The sequence below is a fragment of the Chenopodium album genome, chromosome 26, assembly GCF_948465745.1.
Source record: "Chenopodium album chromosome 26, dcCheAlbu1.1, whole genome shotgun sequence".
NCBI lineage: Eukaryota > Viridiplantae > Streptophyta > Magnoliopsida > Caryophyllales > Amaranthaceae > Chenopodium > Chenopodium album.
Genome location: NC_137859.1, coordinates 2984206 through 2999018, shown reverse-complemented (window position 1 = coordinate 2999018; position 14813 = coordinate 2984206). Strand labels below are relative to the sequence as shown.

The 14813-nt window shown below is 33.1% G+C and overlaps 3 protein-coding genes, 2 non-coding genes and 1 pseudogene across 6 annotated transcripts in view; 3 read left to right on the top strand and 3 right to left on the bottom strand.

Moving 5' to 3' along the window:
* Positions 1–14813, bottom strand: part of LOC145618304 (uncharacterized) — a 79604-nt gene that overhangs the window by 47508 nt on the left and 17283 nt on the right. The gene's annotated exons all lie outside the window — the stretch shown is intronic.
* On the top strand, positions 1457–1528 carry TRNAD-GUC (transfer RNA aspartic acid (anticodon GUC)). The gene has a single exon. It is a non-coding gene; the product is annotated as a tRNA-Asp (tRNA).
* LOC145616167 (uncharacterized) lies at positions 1803–2324 on the top strand. Its single transcript, XM_081670863.1, has one exon. It carries the CDS (start codon positions 1803–1805, stop codon positions 2322–2324), a length of 522 nt encoding a protein of 173 aa, XP_081526989.1.
* LOC145617531 (uncharacterized) lies at positions 2540–5322 on the bottom strand. The gene is made up of 5 exons (XM_081672241.1): positions 4938–5322; positions 4514–4598; positions 3723–3901; positions 3332–3460; positions 2540–2947 (listed from the first exon to the last, which is right to left on the bottom strand). Exons 1-4 carry the CDS (start codon positions 5049–5051, stop codon positions 3383–3385), a joined length of 456 nt encoding a protein of 151 aa, XP_081528367.1. The 5' UTR covers positions 5052–5322; the 3' UTR covers positions 2540–2947; positions 3332–3382.
* Positions 8910–8991, bottom strand: TRNAS-AGA (transfer RNA serine (anticodon AGA)). The gene has a single exon. It is a non-coding gene; the product is annotated as a tRNA-Ser (tRNA).
* LOC145616166 (copper transporter 6 pseudogene) lies at positions 9521–9991 on the top strand (annotated as a pseudogene).

Here is a 14813-nt window from a genome sequence, read left to right as displayed (position 1 = left end):
GTAATAACATACCAGAGCAATGAAAATGACTTCATATAATGTATTGTGTTACAATTGTTTAGAAAATGAGTTTTTGATTTTATTATTTATATAGTAGTTGCAATTTGTTCAATAATAGTTCATCACTTGCTTCTTATATGTATAAACCGATGGAAAATAATTTTCTAATGAGTCATTTAAATAAAAAATGCTAGACAAACTTCATACTTCGTTGTAACTATGTCTCATAATTCATAAAAGTCTTTAATAACAAATAGTACACTGTATTTCATAAAAATCACTTTGTTATTAGGGCTTGTTTACATTTACTGAACTGAGTTGAATTGAGCTAAACTGAACTGAACTGATTGGAGTTGAACTGAATTGAACTGAACTGATTATTGGAGCTGAACCAGCCTGAACTAAACTGAACTGAGCTGAAATGAATATTTTGAGAGAGGGAAATTAGAAGCTGAACTGAACTGAACTGATTGGAGCTGAACTGAATTGAACTGAAATTAAGTAAATGTGAACTAACATTCTATTAAAAAATTGCATATAACAATTAATTACACTACCATCAAATACATTTAATAATGGCAACAAAATGGTCTAAACACAACTTGATCAATCACTTAAATTAAAAAAAAATAAAAAGAAAAACCAATTCTTGATATTCTTGCAGACAAATGGGATATGCACTGATGATTCAAATCAATAGTGGGCACGATCATTTTGAAGATGCATTAGCTTATGTTTGTTAAAAAGAAGTTGAAAATCTTGACTTTAAGCTTCAATAATATTTAGTGTGCGCTTAGAAACATGAACATGATACGATTGCCAAAATTCATCATCGGAAAGTACGGCTCTAAATGACTGATGTATTAGTTAGTTGGATATATATCATTGATCAGTAAGACTAATTTAACCTAGTTAATGGAATATATATACTATGTTTTCCAATTCTATTGGAGGTAATTAAAGAAGCTGAAAAGACAATTTTCGGCATGGCCAAGTCCGGGTGTATACTACCTTCGTTACATATTATTTGCAACGATTAGAAATTTTCCCTCTCTGCTTTATGTCAATCGTTGCAAATAATATGTAACGGAGGTAGTATAAGAAATTGTATTGGGGGTGTATTTAAGAAATTATATGAACGAGATCAATACATTAGATTATTAGGTATCAAAGGTTCATTCATTTAAAAAAAAAAAAAAGGTATTCATTGGGGCTCCCTAAAAAAAAAGGTATTAATGGTTTATGAACAAATTAAATTCACAAAGTAATATGAATTTCTATTATTGATATAAGATCATCAAAACTTTTCATTTGAAAAAATAGCAATCAAGACAATTGTCAAACTCACTCATCAAGCACACAATTCGTAATTTGAATTGAATGGGTTTAATTTTGTTTTGAAATATACATAATTCAAAGAACAAATTGAAGAATTTTAATCACAACAATCAATCAAGTCGTTGTAGTATAGTGGTAAGTATTTCCGCCTGTCACGCGGACGACCCGGGTTCGATCCCCGGCAACGGCGCAATACTTATTTTTTTGGACTTTTTTTAAAACCTAAGGAAATATTTTCTTGCAAGCCATAGTATCAGGTTGTTGCTTAGACGTTTCTCCTCAATCACTCACTCATCACCAACAACCATAAAATAGCATTCTTCTTAAACATTTTTTCAAAAATTCTCCATTTTATTTATAATTTTACAAATTAATTCTCCTAAAAAACTAGCAACAACCAAATAATAATGGAGAATAATAGCATAACCAACCATAAAATTTCTACCACAACACCCATTCATATAATGGCCTTAAACGGTATTGTAAATGTAAACTCCTTGTCCACCTTAGCCCTCTTCCTAGGCATTGTTAACGCCGATCCTAGTAATCCGTCTTACACTCTTGTTAGCAAAGACAATGCATCATCTTCATGCTTAGCACCCTCCTTTGTCGCGGAGGATCTCATTGCCTACCATGTCTACTCCTTTTCGGCCTTCCTATTCTCAAGTCTCATCGCTTCAGCCCTCAAACAAGCCATCAAAACAAGTGGTGGCGGTGTAGGTGGTCAAGCAATTAGGCCGACTAATGTGATGGTGGTTCATGTCAATGGTGTAGTATTAAGGATTGGGGTATTGGCTTGTGCTTGTGGTTCATTGTTTGGCTGTGTTTTCTTAATGTTGGGTTTGGTCAATTTGGTTCAAATCAAGCTTGGTGTCTTGGCTTGTCGCGATTTCTATACTTTCGCTGCCTGCGTACCTCTTCTTGTGTTAGTCCCCTTGGCTCTTGTTCTTTATATTTGTATCATCTTGCATGCTTCTACTTCTTGAATCTTGAAGCTTATCATTAGATAGTTAACAAGTAACAACTTTGTTTTCTTTTGTTTTAACTACAAAAGGAGCCTTGGGCCTAGCGAATTTGTTTGTGAGTAGCCCATTTTTGATAGATTTGGCAATCAATTTCTTGGATCAAATTTGGTTTGGACCACATACGTGTCAACATGTGGTTAGTTTTTTAAAATATGATAATTTAAAGAGATCATACGTCGAACTAAAACATGTTAGATTATACTTAGTGCTTACTACAAAGTTCATATATATAAGGCCTCTTGGCTCTTGCCGGTTACTACAGTTTACATATACAAGCACCCTTTTTTCCTTAAGGAAAACAGGTTCATAGTAACTCAGTTGGAAAGCTCAGTAGATGACATAAAACGAGCATCATTCCCAACCATCACTTCCCTAAAATGCCATGGACAAGATCCTCTAATTAAGAAAACATATGTATATATGAAGAAAATTTTGTTGTTCGGAGTTCTCGTTTAAAGCCAGTTTAATCCCCTTGGAGGAACTTTTGCTATCCATGGCGCAAATTCGCTTATTCTCCATTTATATTATGCTAATAAACCACAACCGATCGAGCATGCTAGAGTGTTTGATAATAAGCTGATTTCCTGCAAAATGAGAGAAGAATTGAGCTTAATTAGCCACATGATGACCAGGATTTAATTTGGTCAAATATATACTTGAGAAGTGCAATTAGTAGCATCTCTCAAACTCAAAAGCGTAAAATACCACGGAACACCCTAAAACTAATTTTAGTTCAGTAAAAATATTTTCAGGTCAACAAAAATAAGATGAAAAGAATATGGCCAAAATAATCCCCAAAATACTATCCTGATCCTCGATCTAAATCCTGTAAAGGCACAAAATAATCATCTAATTCTTTTTTAAAGATTAGGTCATATCATTCTTTTATTTTTTTTTTCCTCATTTGATACTCAATAATTTTACCATAAAGTTAAAAAGCATATCTTATACACAATTTTGTTACGTACCTTAAGCCATAATATTCACACAGTACGTACTACTTGGCCTGCAGATAGATTCTAGTAATAAAGCGATCCTTGCCACCAATTTCCTCTTGAAGCACCACTTGGATCATCTTCTCCACCATCTTTTTTGAACTAATAATCACAAATTAAACCAATTAATTAAATGTTTTTCATAATTAACCAAGATTAAAAGTTATATACTACGTATTAATGTTGTTACAAGGGTTAATTCTATATTCCGTACAATAATTTACCCTAGAAACTTATACACATATTTATATGGATCGGAGTATATTCGAGTAGACATGTCGTAGATAGCTTTATCCTAGATAAGCCCATGATATTCCAAAACATTAATAGCAAAATGGATACATTCTTCAGCATGGAGACTTACTGTAGGGTATGAAGTGGGATTTTGATGATTAGTAGGTGGTTTCGAATACATGTCACGGCCACCATAGTAAAGTGAGGAGCTAAGGTAACATGGTTCTCCTCCATCTTGCTGGTAAATCGAGCTTCGTTCTTTATTAGCCGAGCTACCATAAGCTGTATCGCCGTGTTTGTACGTGTTATCTAAATAAAACAACAAAATAACATAAGTATGGAATACTTAACCTAATAATAGTTATCATTTATCAAGTAACATAGGAGTAGTAATCCATATGAAGCAACAACATGTTGACAAGTCTAATTATAATCAACTACTACTGATAGATATTATAGGATTATTATAACACGTTCCATTGTCATTGAATATCCTAAAAACATATTTGTAGTGTAATTATGAATTTCAAATAGCAATAATGTAGTTATTAGAATTAAAAATATTAAAATGTTATACATAGCCCTTAAATATATTACTCGTATGACCAAGCTAACAAGAAAATTTAGCAGACAACAAAATGTTTAAAAAATCTTATCTAGTTTTGAGTCATATAAAGAATATTTTGACTATATTATTGCAACTTGTTATGAGAAGTAGTGCTACAACATTAGAAGTGTAACTCCAAAGGTGACAAAACTTTCTATTGTTAGTTGCAATCTATAGGCAAGTTGTAGGATATTCCTAGGATTTTTTTGGATAGTTTCAAAAAATGTCAGAAAGAAATACTTGAAAAATATAACTTAAGATTATATATTTTGGATAAATTTATGGATTAAATACATATTTGAAAGTTATAATACCTTGTTTAGTATTCCATGGCTGATTTCCAGAAGGCTCCTGCCATGATCCTCTGTTTTCTGAATAGCCTGAATTTCTTCCTGTCCCCTGTAAATTAATTATCATAAAAAATTCATTAATGAAGAATTTAAATAAAATTCAATATCAAACTAAGTTATTTAAACTAATTTATTTAAGAAATTAGAGAAGTTAAAAGAATTTTTAAAAAAATACAGAGGAAAACAGGGGATGTGGGTTTTTTGTATTATTATTTTTTATTTTTGAACTATTCAAAAATTAATTTTTAATAAAGAAAATAATTTTCATTAGTGATTTATAAATCTAATTACAGATTTTTGAATAATTTATTTATGATTTTATGATACTAATAATTCTAGTCAAGTACTTAATAAAACAGAGGAAAACAGGGGTAAAGTGGTAATATACCTTAGGAGGGAAAATGGAGGCTAAAACATCATTGGATGATGAAGATTCTTGAGGCCCAAAAAGCTGAGAAGTCAGAGATGAAGATGAACTTATTTGTGGTTTCTTATTATCCATTACTTTTGTGTTTAGGGAAATTTTGTGGGTTATTAATAATAGGAAGAAGTTAGGTTTTTGAAAAAGAAATTACTTATAAAAAATCAATACAACAAAACTAACCCACAATTGCAAAAATACAAAATAAGTAGTGGTACTAAACTTTGAGAAGTAGGCAAATTAAAGCAAAATTGAAGCCAAAAATAGGGTAAGTGAAAGAGACAATACACGTGAAGTAGTGTTTATGATAACTAAAAGGATATGTAAGGAAAGGGGGGGTCAGAAGAGAAGAGGAAGGGGCTTAAATTGAATCCTAACCGTGGCGCACCGCCAATTTATAATGAATTTTGGATGAGAAGAAATTTGATTGAGGGGGCCATACATGGTAAGGTGCCCCTCCATGTCATCAAAAGGTTATCAAAACTTTATCGTTATTTGGTTGACATAAAAAAATATACCAGCTCTTTAGTTTACTATATGTAAACTTAATTGGACGTTGACTCTTTCGTATAAATTATATATTTTTTAATTTTTATTATGGAGTAGTGTTCTATTGATAAGTTATGGATTTGATTTTGGAAAAAGACTGTCCTAATTTTGTGCATATTTTATTTTAAAGAACAAAAAAAAAGATTATATATTTAAATTTTTAGAATTATTTAGTTTACTATAATGAAAGAGTACTTTCTTTAGCGTTGATTATTGTACGGAGAATATGAGAAGTAGTTAGTCGTGATTAAGAAATTAATTGAAAATTGATGTGGAAGGAAAGATGAAGTAAACAAGCCTAAACATTTAAAATTAGGGAACTTATATAGTACTCGTATAATTTTTCAAAAAATATTTCTATCAATTAAAAAAAAAAAACAAACAAACTTTATGATATTAAAAGTTTATGAGAAATTATAGGAAGTATTCAACAATTTAATTAAAGGTCGTCCGCTATTATTGACACAAACTTGACACTATGACAAATCACTAACAAAGTAACAATGTTACGTTTAAAGAGATCGAACTTCTATATGGAGTTTATACATAAGTCAAATGAAATATACTGTATGTTTTATTACATTAAAGATTGTATTCCATGCATGGGAACAAACAACTGAAACAAGTAAAGAATAAACGTTTAATTTTCCAAATGGGAACGTATCAAATGATCTATAAGCTAAGAATGCTAGCATGCATGCATGAAGAAGATATGATTTTACATTATTAATTTGTTCTTGCATTGCTTTTTCCTCGTGGGATCAGCAACACTGGTCTCCCCCCCATCCTGATGAGTTATAATCTTTACTGATGTCGGATTTCATTCTTAGCATCTAGCCATTTCAAAACGCATCTTTGTACCATGTTTTTCGTCGAAAATCCATGGAGTATACATTCAACTTTCATTTTTCTAATGAGTTCCTTGGAAAATTGGAATTGCGGATATTGAAGGTAAAACGTACAAGTGAGAATTGATCGTGTTGGCTAATCGAAAAAATTGAAGTGCAACTTTTAAAAAAAAAAAACACAAGGGAGAGAAGCCCACAAACTAGAGTTTACGGCGAGATTCCATCTTAAAACCAATTGGCAATAGCTAGAGTAGCCCACTTGGGTTATAAACTGAAAGTCCTTTGCTTTCTTTTTTATTGTGAGACAAATACTACTCACCTTGCACTTAACACTTTTTATGTTCTGTCTTAAAGAACTACCATATATTTTTTGGGATTTTTCTTTCGCATAAAGTATAATTCCACGCGCTTTACCCTAAGTGTAAATTTATCAGCAATACGCTTGGCTTGTCTTAAATTTTATTAGAAAAAATCGGCATTTTTTTTTTACTAGATGTATGGAAAAATGGGGAAAGGGCTAAGGGTGATCATAGCAAGGAGGAGATAAGATGGGGTACAACTACAAAGGTGGGGGATCTGATAAAAAAAAATATTGTAGAATAATACTCCGTATGTTGTAAAAGTAAACTTAGGCCAAATATAAAGTCGATTTGGTCCCTCATTTGCATCGCAAATAAAATTAGTATTAAAATGAAAGTCATGCATGATTGACCTTTTTCCATTGACTTTTTTTTGATACATATTCTTGATAGAGGCCTAGAGGGTGCTATTTTAACAAACAAATTTGGTCCCATTGCATCTTTGTTGAGGTTTCCAAACAATTACAGAGTAATATCTCATTGAGTTGTTAACAAATTGTAAGTTAAAAGAATAATTATTTTAAACATGTCTAAATTAGATTCTTTTTTTAGCATCTAACATCCTAAACACTTAAAAATTTGAAAATAGTACCAACCCACTATATCAAATAGTTTAAGAGAATAAAAGAAAATTTTAAAAATAAAATGTAATACAATAGTCACTAAATAGTACTCCGTATTGTTGTACTATGTATTAATATATTTAAAAACTCATGCTACAAACCTATTATAATTTAAGAGCCCGCAATCAAATATGTCATTAGAGATAATAATCGAGCTGAGTAATCTTGTACGTAAAACTTGTATGTTAATCAACTTGCACCGTGTCAGATTTTCAATATCAGACAACTAGTTTCAACTGGCATGCATGCTTTCATTAATAAATAGGGGAGAAAAGCCATTTTTAAAATGTGAGCAAAAACACGAGATGATAATCTTAGATTTGATTAGATTTCTTAAAAACAAGGATCAAAAGAAGGATCAAGATGAACCCAATAATATCCCAAGAGAGCTAGCATTGCAACTAATATTAAGATACCAATATTCGTCAAAGAATATGTGTGTAAAGGAAGCTTTTAGCTTAACTCTTACCAAAAGAATTGGCCACCTTATTGCATGAATAGAGACATTTAGCATCTATTGTTTTGTAATATTCTTCTTTTTTGGGTGGATTACATTCTTTCTTTATTGTCGATCTTTCTAAAGATATACTAATATATTACAAGATATAGTCAACATTTTTGGTCCCCTATTCAAAACTTCTGTAGTCAGATTTTATCTTGAATTGGATGTTATCATTCAAAATCAATCATTTGTTTGAAGGTCCTTTCTTCATAGTACTTTGGAAGCAAGGTATCTCCTTATTTTTTTAAATGGTGAATGGCCAATCTGAGGCAATTTAGATTCATTTTATAGCTAATCTATTCATATCCAATTAAAACGTGTTTAGATTTTTACGGATTTTATTAATAAAAGTGAAATAAAAATTTACCTTTAACCAATTGCTTCATTAAAAATAAAAATCTCAATTTTATGCCGATAAAGTTGACTGAATAATAGTAAAGTATAAAGTATTTAAATTACTATAATTACCGTAACATACTCTTTTTAAGTGTCATTGTGTCAATCACTAATCTAGTAATCTTCCATCAATTTTCCTTTTCTAAAACTTATATGATACTATTGGTCAAGATCAAATGTAGTTATATAGTAAGCCCACATGAGAGAAAAGGAAGAGAATAAGAATAGAAAAGGCCAGAAGAAATTGATATGGTTGAAGAAATTGATATGATTCTCATAATCCTTTGATCTAGGGATATGCATATTAGCATATGCTACATTTTTTGTCAATATTGACTGACCACTTTTTTCTTCTTTAGTTTACCTTGCAGTATAACATTACATGGTAAGAAACACAGATTAATTGGTCTTAAAGGAGATACTCGTACTTAAATTAGGATCAAATCTCGTTTATTGCTACCTAATCACCCAAAAAAAAAAAATATATATATATATATATTAATTCTAATTGTTATTATTGACTCAATAGCTTGATGGTCCTAATATTTGTTGTTAAGCCTGATCCAATTTCCTGTATATATATTGTGGGCTTGATTAAGGCCCAAAGTTACAATACACTGAAGCCCAACAAACTCAAAAAAAGGTCTAAAATGAAATTAAAACGTGAGCGGCAGGATTCGAACCTGCGCGGGCAAAGCCCACATGATTTCTAGTCATGCCCGATAACCACTCCGGCACGCCCACCTTCTGAAAACTTTTTGTAAATTTTAAATAGTCATTTTATTTCATTTTAAATTGCACCCCATACATATATTATCAAAATCTTTTAGAATAATGAAATCGGAGACAAATATATTATCAAACTCAAAGTCCACTCTGATCTATTTTCTTTAACATAAATTATCTCATAATTCAGGCATGAAAAGTGCCTTTTTTGGGATTGACTTTGTTAAAACAATAATCAAATAAGTTAACTACTTCAAAGTATATTTGTTTAGTAATTAGTATCTAATTTTTAATAATATATTCTATTTAGAATTAGATTTCAGTTATTACAACAAAATTGCTGTAAAAGTAATAAAAAATTTGATGATCAAATAATTGTGCAGTACAATTCGTTACCCTAGAAGAAATTCAAATTGTGTACTACCAATACTTGTGTATAAGTAGTACTAGTAATTGACTTCGTGGACGTACCATTGTACCTCTCCTAAAGAAAAAAAAAACACTCTTATTAAGTCTTAATTACATTATTGATTGATCCAAATAAATTATGGATCATGATCATGGCATGATGATGAGCCCACCTCCACCACCACCATCATCATCATCTTCATCGTCGATGGGGCATACCAACATGAACATGAATGACCATAACATGATGATGATGCACATGACGTTTTATTGGGGTAAGAATGGCCAAATCCTCTTCTCGGGGTGGCCTGGGACCAGTACCGGCTTGTACATCCTCGCTTTGGTTCTTGTCTTCCTCCTTGCCCTCCTTGTCGAGTGGCTAGCTGGCTCCCGCCTTGTGAAACCAAGTGGTGAAGGGGTTGGTTCATGCATCCTACGAACCCTTGTGCATGCCCTACGTATGGGACTCGCCTACCTCCTCATGTTGGCTGTTATGTCTTTTAATGTTGGTGTTTTCTTAGTTGTCATTGTTGGTCATGCAATTGGGTATATGGTTTTCGGGTCAAGAAATAAAAATAAGGGTACCGAGGATTCGGTTTTCCCTCATTGATCCATGTTGATTAGTGACCAAACGAAATGAAGTACTATTGAATTTGAATTATTATTGCTAATTTGTGTTAAGTATTACCGTTTTTTGTTCTGTGTGATTGGGTTTACATTATACGTGTGTAATATTTAGGTATTACCGATACATATCTAGCATCTGAATTGAAATTATTATTGCAAAAACTTTTAAGATCATGTTAAGCTTTGTATATTAAACAGTTGCATTCATATATATACCACGTATATAGTAATATAGTGTTACAATCTTACCAAGTACTTATGAAATGGACAAATATATTGAGCGTAATAGTATTACCAAATGGCTTGGTCAAGAGGTTTTGTATCACAATCGTGCCTTTCTTCCCTTTTTTAAGGTAAATCTAATTAAATTTAGGACTCCTATATTTAGGTTTACCAATTTAACTTAAAGGGGGATCATCATATATATACAAATTAAACTATATTAACATCTATTAAACGATCAAAAACATCGATAGATTGAAGTATAATTGGTAAAAGTGACGCCGGCCCATGGCAATTGGTATGATGGAGTGTCAAATGAATCAAACGAAACAGAACACACCAGATTTTCCAGCCTTCATTGCACTATCCGTAGATTTCGTGCTTAGGCAAAACTAGAACTAATTTTATTGAATGAACTAGAGAGAGAAGTTTAGGTTTAGAGAGAGAAAGCTCTCTTACAGAAGAAATGAGAAAAGTGTGAATGAATTGAATGAATTTAACAGAAGGCTTTAAGAGCCTATTTATTACAATCGAGAAACTTCCAACTAACCAGGTTGTTATAACAGAAATTATATGACATCAGCATCCTCTAACAAACTCAGCTGACGTGGACTTCATTAATCCTCTTCAGTATCTTCAATAGCCTCCCTCAAACTTGGCATAGCTTTGATCATACCAAGTTTGGATAAAAGATCATTGAATTGCTGTGAAGGAAGCACCTTTGTGAAGACATCTGCAATATGTGATGTAGTTGGCAAATAAGTAATCTGCAACAAACCTTCAAGTACCTTGTCCCTTGTAAAATGCACATCAATTTCAATGTGCTTTGTTCTTTCATGATGCACAGGGTTCTTTGCAATATGAATTGCACTCTGGTTATCACAGTGTAGAGTTACTGGTTTTAATTTCTGAATTCCCAATTCTTCCAAGAGTCTTACTAACCAGGCTACTTCACTAGATGCTGCTGACATAGCTCTATATTCAGCTTCTGAAGAACTTTTAGATACTGTACTTTGCTTCTTTGACTTCCAGCTTATTGGTGACTTTCCCAACAACATAACATAACCTGAGATTGACTTTCTGCTGTCTAAGCAAGCTCCCCAATCTGAATCAGAGTATGCTTGCAAAATCAAATCATCTGCACCATTCATCAAAATCCCTTGCCCAACAGTTGATTGAACATACCTCAGAGTATGCATCAAAGCCTTATAATGAGGAATTCTTGGTTCTTGTAAAAACTGACTCAGATGTTGTACTGTAAAAGACAAATCAGGCCTTGTGTGTGTCAGAAAGTTCAATTTTCCTATCAAACATCTATATCTTCCAGGATTCTCATATAAATCTCCTTTATCTGCTTCAAGTTTCAAGTTCACTGGCAGAGGGGTAACAACACCTTTGTCTGTGTTCAGATTAGCTTCTTTGAGAAGTTCACCTGTAAACTTCTTCTGAGTCATACAAATACCTTCCTTCAGATACCCTATCTCAATTCCAAGAAAATAACTAAGTTTTCCCAAGTCTTTTATGCTGAAAACAGAATCCAAATGAAGCTTCAAAGACTTTATCTCTTCTTCATCACTTCCTGTAACCACAATATCATCTACATATACTGCAGCTAGGACCATTTGATTATTCTTATTCTTAATGAATAAAGAATAATCATTCTTAGATTGTTCATAGCCTCTTCCCTTCAACTCCCCCACTAACTTGGCATACCATTGTCTTGATGCCTGTTTAAGGCCATACAATGATTTGACAAGTTTGCAAACTTTGTTGGTTGGATTAGGAAGACCTTCTGGAACCACCATATAGACTTCCTCAAATAAATCTCCATGTAAGAAGGCATTATTTACATCCAATTGATGTAAATTCCAACCTTTATGAGCTGCAATAGCCAACAAACTTCTCACAGTAGCCATCTTCACAACTGGGGAAAAAGTTTCTTCATAATCAATCCCCCACTTCTGATTGTAACCCTTAGCAACTAATCTTGCCTTGAACCTTTCTATACTGCCATCAGCCCTGAGTTTGATCTTAAACAACCCACTTACACCCTATAGCCTTTTTACCAACTGGTAAATCCACAAGAATCCAAGTACCAGTTTTCTGTAAAGCCTGTAATTCTTTATGCATAGCATCTATCCACCTCTGATCCTTAATTGCCTCAGAATATGAAGTAGGTTCTCTCAAATTGTCAACAACAGTAGTAAAACAATGATGAGAAGATGGAAGAGAGTTGAAGTGAACTAATCCACACCAGTGAGAAGCAGAATTTTCAGAATCACCCAGATTACATATGAAATTGTCAAACTTAGATGGAAATTTGACAGGTCTTGAACTTTTCCTCAGAGTAGATATGTCTATGACAGAAGAAGTAGAATCTGCTCTAGGTTCTGAAGATTGAGAGCCAGGTGGTGAAGAAATAGGAGGAGAATCAGGTGGAGAAGGATGTGGGTTAGGTAACTGATTTATGACAGGAACCTCAACAGGATTTAGAATTTGTGGAATATCTTCATAGACAAAAGAGTTAAATTCTGTAGTGTTGGGTAAGAAAAATCTGTGCTGCTGTGAGTGAACATCAGAAATGTGAAAAGGAAAGTGTTGCTCATGGAACTCAACATCCCTTGAAACAGAAATCTTATGAGTCTCTAAGTTCAAAACCTTATAACCTTTCTGTCCAGAAGAATATCCTATGAAAACATGAGGTGTGGCTCTAGGTTTAAATTTGTGTCTGTTTTGGGAAGAAGTAGAGACATAGCAGAGACAGCCAAAAACCCTTAGATAAGTGACATCAGGTGGTTTGCCAAAAATCTTTTCAAAAGGAGAAATATTCCCAAGGACTTGAAGTGACATCCTATTTATAAGATGTGTAGCACATAAAACACACTCACCCCAATATTGTATTGGCAATTTTGCTTGAAAAAATAAAGCTCTTGAGGTTTCTAATAAATGTTTGTGTTTTCTCTCAACTACACCATTATGTTGAGGTGTATCTACACAACTTCTCTGATGAAAGATACCCTTATCTAGGAAAAATTTTCCTAAATCACCCTCACAAAGTTCATGGGCATTATCACTTCTAACACTTTTCACAACAGTAGAAAATTGTGTTTCAACATATTGCACAAAATGTTTGAACACAACAGCAACATCAGACTTAGCATGCATAAGAAACACCCATGTCATTCTACTAAAATCATCCACTATTGTGAGGAAAATTTTACATCCATTATAGGTAGGATCTGGATTAGGTCCCCATATATCCAAATGTAACAATTCAAAAGGCTTGTCTTTATGGAACTGATAGGAAAAGAGTTCCTAGACTGCCTTGCAGCAGGACATATCTGACAGAAACTGTCTAGACTACAATGCTTATTACAAACATCAGCAACTATATGATGTAATCTATTGACAGGTATGTGTCCTAATCTTAGATGCCAAAGTTTGGCCTTATTTATAGAATCTTTAGAAACAGGAGCAAGCTCAACTGCATTAGCTAGAAAAGGAACTGAACTTGTCTTGCCTTGCACAACAGAATCAGCCAGACGATACAACCCATGCTTCAGTTTACCAAGAAGAATTGGCTTCATTGAAGAGCCCTGGATATAACACTCATCATTAGTGAACACAGCTTGGCAATCTAAGTCCTTACACAATTTGGGTATAGATATAAGATTATATCTAAAATCAGGCACAAACAACACATTATTCAGAACAAGATGTTCATTCAGAATAATATTCCCAAAATGTGTGACCTGCACTTTCTTACCATTAGGTATAGTGATAAAATTTTCAGCCCCAGTATAAGGTTCTAAAGTAGTAAACAAAGTATCATCAAAACACATGTGATCAGTGGCTCCACTGTCCACAATCCAGTTAACATTATTAAAAGAGGTGAAACAGAATTTACCTGCCACATGAGCAGACTTGCAACTGGAAACAACATCATTAGAGCCTGAAGTTTGACCATCAGTTTTAGACTGAGTCATCTGATATTGTAGAAATCTCTGATACTGATCACCAGACAAAGTGACCTCATTCTGTTCATCCTCAAAACTATCATTCTCACCAAAATCTTCAAAATGAGCATTAGCAGCCAACCTCTTCCCTTTGTCAGCAAAATTAGGATTTCCATTCAACTTGTAACATCTTTGCATACTGTGTCCTGGTATCTTACAGTGATCACAATAGTAGTTCACTCTTCTTTGTTGTTGTTCTTTGCCTCTATTAGACTGATAAGGTTGTCTGTGTCTATCCTGATCATAGTACCTTCTGTGATTGGCAGCAAAAGCCATGGCCTCAGAAGAAACAGGAGTAGTTGACTGATACATTTGTTTATGTTTCTCCTCTTGCATGAGCAATCTGTAGGCATGAGAGATACTTGGTAGAGGATTCATCATAAGCAAACTTCCTCTAACAACCTCGAAACCATCATTGAGCTTCATAAGAAACTCGACAAGCCTTCTGTCTTGCTGTGATTTGAGCAATCTTTGAGTGATATTACAGTTACAATTTGCACAGCTACACATAACTATCGGATCTATAGAATCCAATTGATCCCACAGCATCTTGATCCTTGTGTAATA